The sequence below is a fragment of the Leuciscus leuciscus genome (assembly GCF_965113295.1).
Source record: "Leuciscus leuciscus genome assembly, chromosome: 14".
Lineage (NCBI taxonomy): Eukaryota > Metazoa > Chordata > Actinopteri > Cypriniformes > Leuciscidae > Leuciscus > Leuciscus leuciscus.
This window is the reverse complement of record NC_138738.1, coordinates 31,150,868-31,170,017: the sequence shown is the minus strand read 5'-3', so window position 1 is coordinate 31,170,017 and position 19,150 is coordinate 31,150,868. Positions and strand designations below refer to the sequence as shown.

The 19,150-nt window shown below is 39.4% G+C and overlaps 1 protein-coding gene and 1 long non-coding RNA gene across 6 annotated transcripts in view; one reads left to right on the top strand and one right to left on the bottom strand.

Annotated features, from left to right (window-relative positions):
• Window positions 1-1,616: 1,616 nt before the first annotated feature.
• tanc1a (tetratricopeptide repeat, ankyrin repeat and coiled-coil containing 1a) overlaps window positions 1,617-19,150 on the bottom strand; it is a 74,000-nt gene continuing 56,466 nt past the window's right edge. For 2 of the 5 annotated variants that reach the window (XM_082136677.1, XM_082136681.1), the window contains 15 exons: window positions 15,695-15,803; window positions 15,477-15,599; window positions 13,344-13,580; window positions 12,251-12,415; window positions 11,906-11,987; window positions 11,018-11,151; window positions 10,798-10,921; window positions 9,636-9,811; window positions 9,404-9,536; window positions 7,661-7,690; window positions 7,484-7,575; window positions 7,071-7,217; window positions 6,266-6,366; window positions 4,162-4,206; window positions 1,617-3,594 (listed from right to left, as the gene is read on the bottom strand). In XM_082136677.1, coding sequence (XP_081992803.1) covers window positions 2,400-3,594; window positions 4,162-4,206; window positions 6,266-6,366; window positions 7,071-7,217; window positions 7,484-7,575; window positions 7,661-7,690; window positions 9,404-9,536; window positions 9,636-9,811; window positions 10,798-10,921; window positions 11,018-11,151; window positions 11,906-11,987; window positions 12,251-12,415; window positions 13,344-13,580; window positions 15,477-15,599; window positions 15,695-15,803 — 2,893 coding nt within the window. In that variant the 3' untranslated portion in view covers window positions 1,617-2,399. The remainder of the gene's footprint in view (window positions 3,595-4,161; window positions 4,207-6,265; window positions 6,367-7,070; window positions 7,218-7,483; window positions 7,576-7,660; window positions 7,691-9,403; window positions 9,537-9,635; window positions 9,812-10,797; window positions 10,922-11,017; window positions 11,152-11,905; window positions 11,988-12,250; window positions 12,416-13,343; window positions 13,581-15,476; window positions 15,600-15,694; window positions 15,804-19,150) is intronic. The other 3 variants (XM_082136679.1, XM_082136678.1, XM_082136680.1) reach the window with 3 other exon arrangements.
• Window positions 11,158-15,635, top strand: LOC309474481. The gene is made up of 4 exons (XR_014197313.1): window positions 11,158-11,383; window positions 12,215-12,435; window positions 13,365-13,490; window positions 15,498-15,635. It is a non-coding gene; the product is annotated as an uncharacterized lncRNA (long non-coding RNA).

Sequence of the window (19,150 nt, the reverse complement as noted above, 5' to 3'; positions counted from 1 at the left end):
GCATGAATCACTGGAGTTTCAAACAAATCTCTAACCTTAGTATTAAAGAACAGAATAAACAGAACGATATCGTCCGCTGGTGTGGACCCTTAGTTATCTTTATAGTTTTCGTTCTTGGTGTAAACGGGCCTTTAATGTCACACTTCTTTCTACTGCACGGCCATTTATCAACGTGGATCAACACGATCGTCTGAGGCTTTTTACTGTAAATTACACTGTTAAGAGAGCACAGAGCGTTCAACACACTAATTCATTCCCTTACCTTTGTCCAACAAATAAGCAGTAAGCATCATTATTAAGGTTTTTCTCCATCAAATCTTTCCACCTTTTTGTGTATGGCGTATATTTTTATGCAAATTTTTTATATCTGTCTGTCTTTCTGTCTTCAGACCTTTTCTGATTCTACGGACGTTGAGGTATCTACTGATTCTCCCATTGTCTCCGCTCGTAAAGCACAATAATAAGTGTGTTTCATTGTCCAATTTTCGCTCTTCGCATTACCAAAGAACACTAACGTATCTATACTACCATACCACAGAGGCGGCAGCCAATGAGCGTGAGGATTCTCTCGGACCTTTAGGCCGTTTTCAGACTGCAGGCAAATTTTTCCAGATCAGGCAGACTGTCCGCACTATTAATTGCAAGTGATCAAATAAGATTTGTGTGTCCGGTCCAGACATAACCAACCTTTCTGCATGGGTTGCTTTGTAAATGACATAATCTCACTCTCCAAATAAGCGCCCTGTCGAGTCAAGGTGCAGAATGTCTAAGTTGCCCAAGAAAAGTAGTCACGGCCAAAATCTTTGGGCATAATGGGTGCTTTTCAAACTGAAGGCTGCATCCTACAAAGCCTGCATATCTTGGCTGCCACGTCATCAAACGTCGCTGAAGGCCATCTCAACTTGAGGGATCCTTGGAAAGCAGTCATTCACTGTATTGCATTAATAGAAAGGCAGTTAATATAAAAAAATTGTAATGCAAAGTATGTTTCCAACATTAAGTTCAACATTGTGGCTTTTAATGCTGAGGAGGACTCTAGCCTACAAGCCTCAGAAGGACTGGACTATGAAGGACACAGCCTCTCTTTGATGCAGCCTTCCGTTTGAGAAGCACCCACTGTGTGAATACCGTGTGAATATTTCCGGCGTTTCCATCCGTTTTGACGTTATCTTGTGTCGCGTTCTGAGTGATGCAAAAGACTATTTGAAATCTGATTTGAGCAGCCAGGGGGTCCAGACTGAGACATCTGTAAAAATCTGATTAGAATCACATTTCAATCCACCACCTCCAAATGTGGTTTGAATCAGATTTGAAAAAAATAAATAAGAATCTGATTTCATGTGTTTTATGTTGTTCAGACGTTCAAAAAACCCATCTAGATATGCAGCGCTTGCTTTCTGAACATAGGTCACGTGACCAAAATATTGTTGACCGCATATAATTAAAACCCTTTAGAACACCATTATGAGTACAATCATCATCTCATGTAAATGAGTGCACACTATTCAGATGACTCTTTGCAAAACTTACCTAACGAGTAAAACTTTCTAAATTAGCAACCAACTGTCCTAATTCTTTAGGACTTTACAAAATAAGAGAGAAATGTAAAACTAAAATAACCGAAGTCTTAAACTGGGTTTATTGTATATGATGCTGAAATATTCAAATACAATTCATAACAGCCCTATACATCAAATTAATTGCAAATAATGTACATATGAAATAACATCTGTCCTCATAGACACCTGAATATGGTTCACCATAACATGCATGTAAACCTGGTGTCCTTTATACAGTTCATGTCAATCTCACACTCAAAGTTGTATTTCATAATATATAGCTGTGCAAAAATAACTAATATATAAAATATAATATTGTTTTAATCAGACAACCAAGCCATAAATAAATCAGTCAAAACTGTGAGTAATTTATGAAGAAAAGACTTCCCAACAGAAATACACACACAAACAGACTCATCACCATTCAAACATGAAATGCTTTTGAATACACATAGTACTGGTCCACGATCCAACTGTAAAAGACAGTGTTTCATCTTGGTAGACGTCCTATGTCCTTACTGAAGTCTAAAGTCAGGTAAGGTATCTTAATACATTAACACATCATCTGTATTATAGCTCTGCTCTCTTTTAATGTGCGGACGCAGCGTTGCGCATTCAAACATGTGCTTAAATACCTCTGAAGCTGTAGTTGTAAACGGAAATGCAAGGCAATCTTTTACTCGTGTGCGCTTACCTGGAGCACTCACACAAAAATGCTTTGAATTTAGTGTTCAAAACCGACTCAAATGACATTGAGTTTGTTGATGAAAACCGAGCCCCTTATATTAAAGTCGTAAGATTGTAAATAATTTGTGCTCAACATAAAGTATGAGTTTGTAGCTACACGTTGGACTCGATAAAGGAGCGTTTCGGTTTGATGGAGCTGATCAGGATGGGGTTGTCCCGGGCCAGGCTGGCCTGCTTGTGCTTGGTGTCGTTGTAGTGCTGCTGGAGGGGGTTACAGTCCTTGTATCCGTGTCCAGGATGAAACTCGGGCGTATGAGTGCTGTTATGGATGGGCTCCTGATACGCGCTCATTTTAGCGTATTGGAGGTCACTAGACAGTCCTTGCGAGTGCGTGTTCATGACAACACTTACATTGTGACCTACGAGGCCTTCTGGCACAAGTCCCTGCCAGCCGTAACTGGACACCAGGTTGCCATGGTGACCTTGCAGCTGCAGCTGCTGTTGGATACGTGCAGTCTTGTCAATGACACCCATAAAGGGGCGTGGCTTATGCTCAGATTGCCTCGTGCCGCTGTCGGGAGCGCTTGCCACAGAATTGCGTACGCGGCTGGTATCCGTCAGGTTTCCGCTGGAGGAGCTGGACACTCTCACGCTGCTGCTCCTGCAAAATTCCCCCCTTGGCTCAACACTGCCTTCGGCCTTCTCAGCGTGTCCAAACTGAATGGCGCCCTCTCTGGTACCACTGAGGGGACTCCTCTCAACACTGCCAATGTCAATGCAAGGCCCTGCTCGTAGTGAGGTGGGTCTGTGACGGCTCGGCATGGGGCTCGACCCGGCAGTCTGGGGCGGCCTGCCCTCGACGTGTAGCGAGCTGCTGTACTCTCGGTTTTTCATGCTTTGAGCCTGTCTGGACGGAAGGCGTCTGTGGGCGGCCCGTCCCGGGGCAGCCGCTGAGACGGCAGACTGGGCACCCGATATCGCAAGGCCTAGAGAATCGGGCAAGGTGCGGCTCTGATGCCAGCTCTCCTTCCTCTTCTCCTGCCGAGAGGATTCTTGTTCACGCCGCTCCTCCTCCTCATCTGCCTGCAACATGTTTATGCTCAGGCTGTCTGGGCTTTTCTCCAAACTCTCAATGTCTTGGTCATCTTCGTCATCATCATCTTCCTCATCATCGTCATTGTCTTCCTCGTGGTGTGAGGGGTTGGCGTGAGAGGTAGGGTGTTTAGAACCCTGTCGCTGCAGGTGCTGGGACTCTTCCTCCACGCGTGCCAGCAGACGTCGGATCTCTCGGTTACTGGGACACAGACGTGCCGCTTCATAAAGATCAGCCAGCGCAGCTGCAAACTGCCTGGAAGAGTGGAAAGGAACTGGTAAATATTTAATCATTATTATGTGCACTATATGGATTAGATCTATGCTTTCTCTCTGTAAACCCTGTGAGCTTCCTTACTGCCTACTTCTAAACATGGGCAGCAGTCTATGTCAGGGGTTCTCAACTCTGGCCCTCGAGGTCCACTTTCCTGAGTTTTGCTCTAGCTTGTTCAGGTAAGTTTCATCAGGGTCAATCTAAGTCTTTAGGACTACTAGAAAGTTACAGGTAGTTGAGTTTGATCAAGGTTGGAGCTCAACGCTGCAGGAAAGTGGATCTTGAGGGCCAGAGTTGAGAACCGCTGAGTTGAGAAACAGAATCTTTAACCACAATGGAACCTTATAATGACTAAGACTCTTATTACAGGCAGCAATTTTAAAGCGACTGGTTACCATTCACAGCTGATTTTGAAATTTGCATTTTTGTTAAGCTAACAACTATCCCATAACAGGCAAAATTGGCCAGTGTCTTGCACGTGGGCAGTTATCTGCAGGTACCCGACAGGTGGACCAATACAATTTGATGAAACGGGAGGAAAATATTTACCTGGTCATTTGCTGTGCGGGTCGGGAGTCAATAGGCACAGGCAGACTGCGGGTTAAATAGCCAATGTTATTTTCGGTACCGGCTGATAGGTACTGTAGGCAGCTGCTTTCAAAAACTCCCCTACATATTTGTGTTTACGCTATGAAGAGTGTCAAAGACACTGCATTTTGCAGTGTTGAGCATTATAGCCAATCGAGAGCATGAACGCAAAGGACAATCAGAGGTGTTTAAGTTTGCGCAGAATCCTCTTGTGCAGGACTCTGATGTGAACAATAGTCAGAGAGGCGTATGCGTTTCATTTAGCTGCAGTCCGTACTTTTTCCTCTTTGTCGCCATCTCTGTTCGAAATCTGCAATTGCAGTTATTCGCGGAATTATCAACTTTATGTGGGTTGTGCCTCGGCACGGCACGGATGAATCCAATTTTTTTAACGTGCGGCTGTCAGTCACCACACCGGTGTGGATACTGTCATTTGGAATCACAGATTCTACTTTTTGGAAGTATGACCAACATAAGAATTCTCACCGGAAAATGTCATCTGAACAAGTGAGTAACATCCACTTTTGTTCTGACCAACTAAGGGAAATTTAAGGCTGATTAAATCTAACGATCGCTTATCATATCACGTCAAACCATGCAAATTATACTTTGTTCTCAAATTGTTAATGTTAACAACATCAGCACTGCGTGACTACTGTACATTTAATGCCCCCTTGTTTTTGCATGGGTGTCTCTTTTTCTGTAGCCAGTCCGAAGTCTTTTGCGTTTTACAATGGGTGAATCTCCAGTTGTCACTGGTGATTGTCGTTTGAACCTTTCTAGATCCGGCATCAAATTGATAAGTTTAATTATATCAAGTGCTGTGAGAAAAGGCTATAAATCTCCACCTATAACATCCTCACACGCAATATAGCCTACTAGCCGAGACTCCTTCTTTATGTGTACAGATGTGACGTAATGACGCAAAGACATGCTTGAATTTCCTGTGGAAATCCACCAGTACCACTGGAATTAAAAACATTATTACAAGCTTACCGTTTTGAATCGAGCTAAGGCAAGCAGATCGTTTTGAACACTGGCTGGTTATGTACTTGCTAAAAAAAAAATTGGATAATTTTTAACCCAAAAAAGTTACGGACTGCAGCTTTAAGTCGCACTAGCATACTTATCTACATTTTGAGTTAATCATTCCTAATAGTTACAAAGCCTGTCCTGTGTTTAGTTTTAGGAAATAAATACTTAAGAATTAACCTGTGCTAGTCAACAGAAGCACACAGATCACTGCACATTAGAATGCCATTTCAAGGCATTAGCGCTGTACTTTAAGTGGATGACAGCTCACAAATATTCTAACAAATTTGCACAGTGATTAACTAGAATAATCAAAAATGCCACTTAATAACAAAAAGGTTACAACCCCTGTAGTATAATAAGCACAACTATAATTAAATCACAGAAATATTGGGTGAAATAATATATTTGTCATTTGACGGCACTATTTTTTTAAATGAAAAACAAAATCCTTTGGTTTGGCCCAATATTTGATGTCTTCATTCTGACTTTCGATGTCGTGACTTTCAAGTTGCCTTATAAATAAGGTTAAAATGGGTAGCATTATTATCGAGTGTAGCAAAATGTGATTGTTGCAGCTGTTGGATTTGGTTGTTGCAGTGGGGTGCCAATACTATATCTTTTTTTAATATTCTATTTTTATAATCATAATTTTACGAGTACATGTTGACTATAGTACAATGACAATTTATGCATCAGGCTAATAAAAGTTACACTAACCTGCCAAATAGCTTTTTTAAACATTGCTGGAAAGGTACACATAACACATTAGTAGTTCATGACTTCATTCAAGTTTGATTCAAGTTTAAATTATAACCAGAGATGACTCAATTGTTCAGACAACTCGACAAAGTCCATGAAACACACCAGTGACTCCTGTATTGCATTTCATCCAATTCGCAAACTGGGTGAACTGATTCATTAATAAGAACTGCCCAAAGAACTGTTTTGTTATATGTTCGGTTTCGCGTGCAGACAGCAAGGACAATGGAAGTGTTTCACTCTTATCAGAAACAATTCACATGCTCTTTACCTGCTGCTCCTTTTGGCTCTGGCACGTGCATAAAATGCCTCATAGGACTTTGGTTTGAGCTCGAGAGCTTTGGTGGCAAACTCCTCAGCCATGCCAAAATCCTGTCAAGAACAGATGTGAAAGGAAGAAGAGAGGAAGAATATGCAAGACAAGAAGAAGGGACAGTGGAAAAAATGAGGACCAATCAAGTTTTCAGCAAGTTTAACTCTGTCTTAATTAGACCCATGAGAGTGATTAGTGCACTCATGGCAGCACTGTTGCATTCTGGTACTGATGCGTGCATACCGAGTTTCTGGATTTACTTGTTCACATTCTACCTCAGTCCCTCTTTCTGCTCTCATGCATGAATCTGTAATCAGGAGTCTCTCGTTGAAATTCCGTCCTTGAGTCTGAGGTCAGAGACTCAATGAGAAGCCGTAACTGTCAGCCCTAATGATGCACTTAAAATGTTTAATGGTGGAAGATCCTATTAAAATAACCATTAGAACTTCAGGATGCATGTGTAATTAGGAAACACGTAGCAGGACACATAGTGACTCTCTCTCTATCGCTCTCTCACACTCACATAATCTGCCTCCTAATTGCACTCAAAACACTCTATACAGCCTGTGAAGCTCTTCTCAACCTAAACAAACCATTACAATTATTCTGGAGAAGATGAGTGTGTATGTGATCTATATAAAATGCCTATAGCCATTTGTTTATTACTACACAGAGATATATTGGCATACAACAATTGTTAGTCATGTTGTTGAAGCCTTTAACCTCTATCCACTAAAGTTGTGCATATACTCATGTGACATACGTTGGTTTTGCGGCGGCAGCGGGACAGGTTGAGATAGAGGGAAACCCGGAGCTCCCTGAATGCCTTCAGGTCTTCCCCGAAACCTTCCCTTGGAAACTTCCTCAGTGCATACTGATACCTCTGAGCAGCTTCCTTCATCTTTCCTTTCTGAGAACGAAGGAGAGAAAAGGGAAAAGAAACAAGTCTCAGAGGACCTTCATGAAAATGTACCATAGTGATCATTGTTTATGTAGTATTTGTTGTAAGAACATAGTAACTACAGGTAAAACCACAAATGGCTCTTCAATACAGTGGTTAGATCAATGTAATTGTGGTTTCTGTAAAGCAAACTATGGCATGTGTTAGAGCTACTTTTTAGTTCTACTCAAAACTCTTTGTATCCCGAGGGATGCTAGTTGTTTGCGGTGACAGACCTTATAAAGCAGGTTTCCCTCCTCCATGAGTCTCTGCAGAAGAATGATGAGGATGTCCGGTTTGGAGGTGGCCATGGCCCAGGCAGCGTTACCTTCAAGAGAGAAAGAGACATCAGTCCTGGCAGTCAATAACACACAGAACGATTCAGAGAAGAAGGACTTTCCTAATGCTTGTACCTGATCGCTCATAAGGAGATGTTCTGTAGCCTTTAGCAGTGATAGTGACAGCAGTGCAGAAAGAAAGAAAAAAAGAGAAAGCGTAAAAGAATAAATGCAAGGAAAAAACTCAAGAAGAATAGATATGTGCTGAAATTGGGAAGGCATACACACTACCATCAAAAGTTTGGGGTCGGTATGATTTTTTTAATGTTTTTGAAAGTCTCCATACTCTCCTGTATTTATTTGTTTAAAAATACAATAAAACAGTTACATTGTTTTCTATTTTTAAATATTTTAAAATGTAATTTATTTGTGATGGCAAAGCTGAATTTTCAGTAGCCATTACTTCGCAGCAATTACTCTAGGGTCACATGATCCTTCAGAAATCATTGTGATATGCTGTTTTGCAACTCGAAAACGTTTCATATTATTATCAGTTCAAAACAGTTGTGCTGCTTAGTATTTTAGTGGAAACCATTTGTTCAGGATTCTTTGACAAATAAAAGTTCAAAAGTATTTGATCCATTTGATGAATGAGTGAATAAAATTATTAATTTCTTTAAAACAAAAACCGTACAGACCTTTTTAACAGTAGTGTATATGTTGAAAAAATGAAGTTAAGCAATAAGGTTTGAAAACTATATCCACATTATAGCACAGTCTCGAGTGCCTTTTATAAATCAATTGCTACATAAGAAAAATAAAAAAAATATACTAAATCATTATATTTATAAAGCAAATGTGCCATCCTCCCATTAGCATATGTAATTCCTAGCATGTAATCAGCAGCTAATAGAGAAACTAGGCAAACTTGTGACTATATCATGCATTTGAAAACAGCTGGAATGATATCAACCAATCAGCATTCAGGACTCGAATAACTTGGTTTGTATGCTGAAATATGTTAAAACTGCAGAAGTGCTACTTCAGGATAACTTTAAGAGAACTACAGTAACTAAAGGGTGAAACTATTCATTGGCAGACTTCCTAAAACAGCAAACCTCTTGTGATGGTTTGGATGCGGGCATGACATCTAAAAAAATGGAAACTAGATCATTTTGCTTGTCCTGCAGTATTACATGTATACCAAGGGGAAATGAGCATGCAAAAAATTGCTAACCTTGCTCCCTTCTAGTGGCTAACTGGAAATCTCTGCTAATGCTAATTTAAAGCATGGGTTATTTTTCAGTGGTTATGGAGATTTTTCTTTCCTTCAATCCACAGCTTTTCTGAACCATGTCTAGTGTGTAGACAAGACAAATCACACCACAACGTCATTAAAATGCGTCTGGCAAAGTCATTGCCATCATCAACCTCAGACTGGTAGAGACAGTCGCCGTTTCAGATGTAATTAGACGTTTTTAAACTGGAGGGGGAATTTGTTCTGCTAAGGTTTGCACTCTGTGACTTTGGGTAGAAAGCTGAGTGGACTTCGCTATAAAAGTCTTTGCCCTGTCGCAGAGCCTGAATGACAGTCCCATACATCACCGGCGTCCTACTTAACTGTGGGCTAACCGTCCTGCACGGCTCTGCTGCGAATATGGCCTGGTTTCAATTGCATTTAGGACTCAGCAAAGGAACACTGTGCTTTTACTATCCGAGAAAAGGGGAGAACAAATGGAACTCACCACATTCTAGATTTAGAATGGAAAAAACCCTCTTGAGAACCTGACTGTGGCGATCTAGATTCTAGAGGACGGCACTTGAACCCATGAGAGATATGAAAGAATGTGTGTCATGATGTTCTGAGGTGAGACTCACCCAGTTTAGCCCCTTTCTTCAGCAGAGTGACCACGACTGAGGTGTTTCTGCTACCGATGGCCCGGTCCAGAGGTCTCATGCCGCTGTAGTCCATGTGTTCGATCGCCGCTCCGCACTCGACCAGGTAATGCACCTGAATACAGATCACGCAGATATGGACACGGCATAATACTGAGACACAAGTGTCACGAGTGTGTTTAGGTCTGCAAAGAGAGAGATTATCTCAGCTTACTATGTCTGCGTCTCCGTAGAAAGCAGCGAGGTCCAGCGGGGTACGTCCATGCTTATCCGTGTGGTCAATCTGAGCGCCCCTCTCCACTAGAAACTCCACCACTTTCTTCTGCCCTTTCAAACATGCCCACCCGAGCGGGGTCAGACCTTCTTTATCCACTGTTGTCAGACATGCTCCTACAATAAAAACACAATCATTATGGACTTTATTTGACAGAATGATGCCAGTTTTGTCACAGAAAATGTAGTGGTATACAGTATAACCCTGTAAATATGTGTTTTTTTGTGGAGTGCAAAAACTTAAGGCATTTATAGACAAAAAAAGTACACTCATAATCGTAGAAAACGAGATGCCAAAGACAAAACGTTTTTTATTTACGTCGTCATCAGTTTTGTAACCACAATGTTGTTCTACGATTATGTGTGGGAGCTCCTCTCTTTGTTGAACTTTTGTTGAGTATCATATTTAATACTTTTATGGCCCATTATCATATATATAGAATAGATATAGGAAAATATGGAGCTTATACGCGAGGAGGGAAAAAAAAAAACCTTTATTTTTATTCAGAGGGCCAAACGGAGCAAAACATTTTTGGTGCAGTTGCTGATATTAAATTCAGTTTGTAATGTACATCAGTGAGATCATTATAACAGTATAGAAGACTACTTACATAAAATGCATACGGTAAGTATCAGTTGTCACTCTTTATCTCCCAATACTGTCTTGGTAAGATGAATTTAAATTCTTTGTTTGATCAAAGCTCTGTCATTTTATTTTTATTGTGGGGGGCAAAATATATAATGCAATGCAATACAATGATGACTGAGAGATCTGTTGTATTATATTTAATACTTACATTTTAAAAATGGTGAATGGATAAATCAAGTAAACCTAAGTTGTTCAGTCCAGTAAGTGTTCATCTTGAAATATTACTAATAATACAGACATTATTTTTATGTTAAATTTATAAAAATTTCACACCAAAAAGACAAATGTACCACAACCTGAAGGTGGGCATTTTTACAATTAAACTAAAAGACTTTTTACTTGCTAAAAGTAAAGTTTTTCAGCCAAATTTTGATCAAGTTGATAATTTAGAGGCCTTGGAAATTTGATACAGTAGGCTTTATAGGGTTATGGTAAATTAAGGACGATCACTGACCCTGTGAGAGCAGGAAGTCCACGGTCTCCAGGTGTCCCTCACTTGCAGCCACCATCAGTAGAGAGCGTCCATGTTTATCACTGCAATTCACGTCTGCGCCACGCTGCAGAAACAACTCTGCTATCTGGAAGAGAGAGAGAGAGAAGGAAAGAAATTTAATCAATGTAAAATCTGACAGAAGTCTGAAGTTTTTGTTTTTCTGTGTAATAAAGTGTCTTACCTGTGTGTGTCCATGTCGCACTGCATTAAAGACGGGTGCCACCCCTCTGCGGTTGGGCTGTGTTACACTGGCAGCTTGATCCAGCAGGAACACACACCCCTCTAGTTTGCCCCGGCCAGCAGCAGCGGTTAGAGCTGGAGAAGATATGCATGCTCATAATGATGATCTATGCAGTGCAGCAGACTCTGCCATCCTGGGAAACTATTGCTGCATTCGAATATGCCTACTTCCCAATCCCTACTATACAGTATGTGAAAAACAGTCCAAAAGTGTTGTAATTTCAACCAATGTTCCTCCAATATTCTGGAGTATGGATTCGATGGACACTTTACTATCCCATGAAGCCACAGGAGAGGAGTTGTGAAGGTCAGTAAAGTGATGAAACGGACACAGGTAGGTCATGTGACAGTGACAACATGGCAGATGTAGTACGTCCAAATTTGTTTCATATTACGCATGTTGTTATATAGGCAATTTTTTGGATCAATGAGTTTTACATTTACATTTATGCATTAGCAGACACTTTTATCCAAAGCAACTTGCATTGTATTAAAGGTATACATTTGATCAGTTCAAGCATTCCCTGGTAATAGAAACCATGACCTTGGCGTTGCGAAAACATACTTTTTAAACAGTCGTGTAGCAAGTTTCAAACCAAATGTAGAACATATTAGACAGTATGCGATTTCAGACACAGCTTAATACAGTAGCTCTTGAAATACTGCATTTAATGACAAGGCTTACATGTATATTATGCATAGCACAATGTCTTATATGTAATGTTTTACACACTGATTAATTTACTCAGTGTAATAATTTTTTTTTTTTTTACTTTACAGTAAAAATAAGATGACAAAAAATGTAGTGTAATGTAGTTTATTTACAAACCTGTTTCACCCCACAAAGTATCATGACCATCAATCTGCACTGAAAAATCGTCATTGGTCAATGCAAGCATTCTTTTTACCACCTGTAAAACATATCAATAAGATAAAGATGATTTAAGATAGTGTGTATTACATTTTAGGGAGTTGAGTGGGTGTGGGTTTGGTTCCTTTGTGTTTTTTAGTCTAGCTTTACTTCAGGAATAGCGCTTAATCACAAAATCTCTCATTCTAAATTACTTTATCTACTATAGTATGTCTATTTTAGTAACTAAATGTGAGAATGTGTGTTTGTTGTGTGTATGTGCGGTAGGGGGAGTATCCTGTGTGTGATGTGTGTATTTAGTACCTGTGTGTGTCCCATGCTGGAGGCAGCGATCAGCGCCTGTTGCAGTGCCTTGTTCTTCAGGTCTGAACTCCACTCCTGCTCCAGAAGATACTGCACAATCTCAGCATGACCCCGCAGAGCAGCGTGAACCAGTGCACACTGACCGCTCTTATCAGCATGATCCACCTAACACATACAACACACAGGTACAGTTACTTACAAAACTACACTGACAAAAAACCCCCACATTATTGAGGGGAAAATCAAATTTTTTTAGTTAGTGTCAACTTTTTGAGAAGTCATTATCACTCTATCATTTGCAATGCATGGTGACAATTGCATGGTTAATAGATGAGCAGCAAAGATCCTACAGTTCATCAGTAATGCTTGCAGGAGTTAAACTGAGAAGGAACAATCTGGAACACCTTGTACACTATACAGTACACTGTGTGCAAAAAAATATTTAAAAGACAAAATGTAACAATATAAACTTTTCACAGTTTGAAAACAGCAGAATTGTTTATATAACCAAAAATTACTGTGGTGTTTTTGACTGACTTGCACACTTATTAAGTATTTAAAGTTAATGAGGACCGAAACATTTATTCCCTGTCTCACTGTTAGAATGTTTTGGCTCTAATTATAAGATTTTCTATTTTCATATAAATACATTTTTAATTACTTTAAAGTGGCATTACTAACAGGTTCTCCAGGAACTCCATCTGCTCTCTGTTCCAGTGAAATCGCTAAATAAAATTCAACCAAATGAGCACCCCATTTCTGATATTCTATTACTGATATGCAGTAGCAATCTTGGTTGCTTTATTAAAAGTGCACATATGGTGTATTCTATATATTTATTTCATGTTTGATTCATTATTCTATTCCATTCATTAGTTTTCTTGCATATATGTGTATATAGTACTATGACAAACTAAGCTTTTTGGTGGGAATGGGTCATAATATCTTGGCTAGGGCACAAAAATCACCACTACTTTTAGGGTATCTCCACCTGCCAATTTCACCCCTGAATATCTTTTACTGAAATACAGAGGTTAAGGTTTAAATCTGAATCATTTATAGTCATTTTGTGTATTAAATGGGATCGACTGACCGTTGCCCCTTTTTTGCATAGTAAGGTGACAAGTGGCAGATGTCCAGCAGCTGAGGCATAACAGAGGGAGGTCATGCCGTTCTCCGACTGCCCATCCACAGGCGCCCCACACTCCAGGAACAAAGCAGTCATCTCCAGGTGGCCCAGGTGAGACTGCACACACAGCACTGGTGCACTGTTTAAAACCTCAGTACGGTAACACACACTCGCCCCTCCCAGGATCAGCAACCGGGACACCTGGGGACGCAGGTAAGACTGGTTTTAACACAAGAAATTAAGTAACTGGCTCAATTATTACCCGTCTGAGGGCTTCACAGAATGGTCACTTAATATTCAGTAATATTAATGATTTGATTTGACTGCACTGACACTATTAGAGGAGAACAAAAGTTGAACTGAATTGAGCTGGATGACGACTCTTTTCTGCAGAGCTGCTTTATACTGTTATTAAACTGAACTGAATCAACTTTGAACTGATGTGAAGTGAATAACGACACTATTATCTACACTACACTACTACTGTAGTTGCTTATATCTGAACTCATTTCATAATTGATGAACTTTACACAATTACTGAACTGAATCAACACTGAACTAACTTGAGCTGAAAATTACACTATTGTTTTTCTCACCATTTACAATCTCTATTTTGATTTCTCAACCTTGATTTCAATACTCAGACCTCAGTTTACAATCCATGGCTTCAATCTACAGAATCAAGCTACAATCTACATCCTCAAACTACAATCTACATCTTCAGTCTATAACTTAAATATCCATCCATCCATCCAAATCGCTTTATCCTCTGCAGGGTCACGGGGATGATGGAGCCTTAACCTTATAACCTAATAGAAATGTACATCTTCAATCTACAGTATAGCCTCAATCTACAGTTGCAATCTCAATTTACAGTCTGCAGCTTCAATCTAAAGCCTAAATCTACATCTTCAGTCTACAGACTTAATTTAAAATCTACAGCTTCAACCAAAATGTATAGCTTCAATCCACAGTCTGTATCAGCTTCAACAGCTTCAATGAAGCCTGTTCATTGTTCTATAGGTTTAATTTAGAGCATTACATTTTAATATATAGCTTCAATTTACAATCTACTGTACCAATCTACATGTGCAATAAAAAGACTAGAATGTATTGATTCAATCCACATGCTATATTTACGATCAACAGATGCAAGCAAATATCTTCACTCTAGTATGCCTTAATATTAGATATAGAATAAGACATACTAGATTGAAGCTGATTATTTGCTTGCTTGCTAGATAGAGGCTGTGGGTTGAAGCTATACATTTTATTCTCAATCCCTCTACAGTTTCATGTCCAGCTTTCGAATATCCATTTTAATTTACTCAACAAGAATGTCATGTCTAAACATAAAACCAAACCACAAAACTCTGAAAAATAGGTATTTATACACAAATATATTGTATCTGCTCAAACATGCTAATTGTTTATTTCACTTTCATTTAACAGTGGAAGGCATGAAGTCATACTCGCTAATCGATGAATGAATGAATGCAACCTGGCTCCATTACTTTTTTTTTATGTGGATATGGACAGTGTGGTAATGGAGGCTTGATTAAGATGCTGGATGAAGCAGGAACACATTAAAAGCAAAGGAAGCAGAATCGCATTTATTTATACAAACACAGCAGGAAATAATGAGAAGCTCTCCAGCCAAATGGCTGTCAAGGACGCTGGTGCGCACACATGGGCTCAGAGTGACGCTTGTTTCATTAAAACTCCGTAGGAGAGGAAATTACAGGGACAGCGGAGTCTAGACTGCAATTAACATATAATAGATTTAATAAATAAATGTAGTCATTACGCAAGGCATTTTTCAGTAAGCCTCAGCACTAATTACTATGTTCTACGTGACTTATGAAATCTCGTTCATTGTGGATGTCTCAGAGCTTTAGCTCTTCTTGTGCGGTTGAATGCGTCAGCCGCGATAATTGTTGGAGCCTTGTTCTACAATTCAGGAGCGCAAAACAGTTATTCCTTTTTATTTTTTACTCAAGATTGACGCTGCTTTTTATAAGTGATGGTCTCATTGGCACATTGAGTACAAGAATAAGTGTGTTTTTAGTGCGTCTTTGTGTCTGCATATCCTCAAACCTTGACGTTGGGTGTGTACAGGTTTCTGAGGGAGGAAAGAGCTGCAGATAGGCTGTCTGTACTGTAGCTGATCCACAAGGCCTGCAGAACACTTGACGAAACCCCTGTTCTCTTACTGTGACCCTGAGGACAGAGATGAAGAGGCAGGAAGAGTTCAAATGGAGATTCCATCACTTAAACACACACAGAGAAGGATTTTGAGTATCTTTGTTTATTACCTTGAATATGTGAGCTTTAAGAATGTGGTGGCCCAGCTCCATAGTTTGTTGGCGGTTGAGTTTTCCCTCTTGACGTGAAAGCATGAAGGCCATCAGAGCGTGGCCACTTCTGTTTACCAACATCAATAAAAATTCATCAGAAATCATGTTTCAAAATATGTCCTTTTTTTGCGGGGATAACCAATATATACAGTATATATATTTGTTATAACATATATAAAGGAAATAGATAATTAATTTGAAATATGCGCAAATAATATTTGCTCACAATATCTCTTATTTACATGCCTTACATGCCGTCAATTGCATATTTCTTGTTTCGTCACATTCTGTTATGGGTTGCAAATATTCAGCCTATGTTTTCAATTCAAAGCAGTTAAATTTGACATCACTGAATATGTTGTTCATTTAACATTTCTATCGTAAACAGCTGTCAAATATCTTTCACCATTAAAACCTGAAGCTCTGCGCAGGAATTCATGTTTGGTCCCTTTGATTTGATTGGCCATCTCAATCATTTTGACATTGATGAGCACTGTTAGACTGCTGAGGGCGGCGGACCAGCTTAAAAAAGGTAAGTTAAAATTTTGCAGTGGAGTCAATATTTGTTTCTGTAACAATCTCGAAATTATTCAGATCTGTATTCAGATCAAACTAAGTGGGCGGGGCTTTAGTCAGAAGTTCGTAAAATTACTTAAGACCATTACGTCTATGGTTAAATGTATATCTGTTCCCTTCATAGTTGTTATTTAACAAATATGCCTTGTATAACTCAAAAAGAAAAAAGAAAAAAAGAAAAAAATTATAACATTTATTTAAATAGCCTATTTTCTAACCGTCTGAGCTGATAGCCGTATAGGCAGTGCTTCGGGTGACCTGAGTTCGATTCCCTGCTTGGAAACCTTTCCTGATCCTGATAAATAAATATTAAAATATCTTCTAATTACTTTCTGACAATACTAAATGTTAAATAAAGGACAAAAAAAAAACATTCATCCACAACCTCAAATTATTAGAGTAGGACTTGGCCATTTCTAATCATCGGGGGTGCCATGTTCCCCTCATCTAAATGGCCCTACAGATGCTTAATATTGTCCTCATAGGCAGCAAAGTTCTCTATGAATCACAGTCCATGAACTTTTCTTTTTATGAGTCCATGTTTGAACCGTGTTAAGTGGGTCACTCTTCAGTTTATAACAGTGATGGAGCTACTGATGCATTTCTAAATGAGAACACTGAGCAATGTGTGTGTGTTTAGGTGGACAGATAATTGAAGAGTCTACTAAATGAAAGAGAACTACACGAGAGTAATTTCATATCCAAAGGCTACACACACTCAAATTTTAGTTATTCCCTTTCTGAACTCAATTAAACCCAAAAAAATCCACATGATAGATGACTGACCTGTACTTCACATGCTTTGCTATGTGGTTGCTAAGGTGTTCAGACTAGTTGTGACACAATGCTATGAAGCTTCAAATGTGTTTGGAGTAGCTTTAGTGGTGCGATGTTTTTACCCAAACCAGATAAGCGTAAGCCCTTCCCCATAGCTGATTCTAAAGATTTCATTGGTCATGTTAATCACAGTGCTGACTGCCTAAACAATTTCGTAACCTTAACCTTAGCATTGGCACGCACATCCTGATAGATAGAATTATAATTTATTGCAATCTGATCCATCCATGATTTTTCTGAATTCTGAACTCTTCATGACAGGTGGCTGTGATAGAGTTTACCAATGAAATTGGCTGTGGGATAAGATTTAAATTTAACTGGTTTGGGGAAAACCAATAACACATTTTAATGCATTGAAATTCACTTGCTAGGATCCCTGGCTCATGAATTGGTATAATATGTACACTAATTGGGCCACTGGTGAGGACCCTGGGTCATTAAACATTGGGACACAGATGACTCTGGCCCCAGACAACATACTTGCTTTGTAAAATGTCATCACTGCATTTATCAAAAACAGCAGGAATGATACCCTACTGACATCACTTTTTAAATGCTTTGATCACATACAATATTTCAGGTATAAATTATAAATGTAAGTTAGATTGTTCTCTGCCTAGAGATGTGCTTATGCTCAAAAAATTAATAATGGTTTGTCTTCTAATGCATGTTTAGAAATGTGACAGTTTTATACAGCGAGCATCGATGCTCCCTGGTTCCCTGCTCTGTTTGTATCGTTGATCATTATTTTCCTGTTTATCACTCTAAAGCGGCTTTGAAACAGTCTGAATTGTATAAAGCGCTATATAAATAAAGGTGACTGGATATGTGTTGTGGAAATTCCAATGCACTACAGCCAAGGCCAAGTTTTGGCAGTGTCAACTTTTGTGTTTCGTAAAGTTTGCTGCTTCAGTTGTGGTGTTGATTCACATTAGATTATTGTGTAGAGTGATCAGATGCATTTTAAATAACTGCAAAAAACTTAATTGGCCCAAAAATTTTTTTTTTGGTCCTGGCACAAAATTACCAGCTAACATCATTTGACTAATCAGCACATATGAAAGTGTGAACGAGTACTATCATTCAGTAATCAGCAATCATTCTGATTTGATTATAAGAGCAGATTGATTGCTATAAAAGGAGGGAAGACGTGCTTCTGATCATTGTGTTCTTGTGTTAGCAATGGTTACCTCCAAAGAAAGATGTGTAGCCATCATTCACTTTGCATCAAAATGGCCTCTCATGCAAGGAAATTGCTGCAAAGAACATTGCACCTGAAAGAACCATTTACCGGCTCATCAAGAACTTTAAGGAGAGCGGTTCAACTGCAGTGAAGAAGAGTGTCCAGCAAGCACTACGACCATCTCCTCCCGAGGAGCCGGCTACGAAATAGTGTCAGCACCCCTGCAGAGCTTGCTCAATATTGGCAGCAGGTGTGAGTGCATCTGCACGCACAATGAGGCGAAAACCTTTGGCCAATGGCCTGGTGTCAAGAAGGGCAGCAAAAAAAACAATCAAGGACAAATTATTTTTGCCTTGACCACTGAACTAGGGAGTTGACTGAAATGCACCCAGAGTAGTTTTAGCACACATTGCTATGAAGTTGCTTGGGTTTCTGAGTAGTTTTAGCACATCGCTATTCACTTGCTAAAGTGTTTTAAGTAGTTTTAGTGCATTGCTTAAGTGTTTTGGCCAGTTTTTACGCATTACAATTCCCTTTATTTGGTGTCTGATTAGTGTTAGCACATTGCTTTTCATTTTCTGAGGTGCTCCAAGTAGTTTTAACGCATTGCTATGAAGTTGCTTAAGTGTTCTGAGTGGTTTTAGCACATTCACTTGTTAAGGTGGTCTCAGTAGTTTAATCACATAGCTAAGGTGTTTGGAGCATCTGGCAACTTTATAGCAATGTGCAACACGTTAGCAACTTTATCCTTGCCTTAACAAGCATGAAAAACACCAAACCATTCTTAAGTGTGTAAGAAAAAGCGACATCACTGCTTA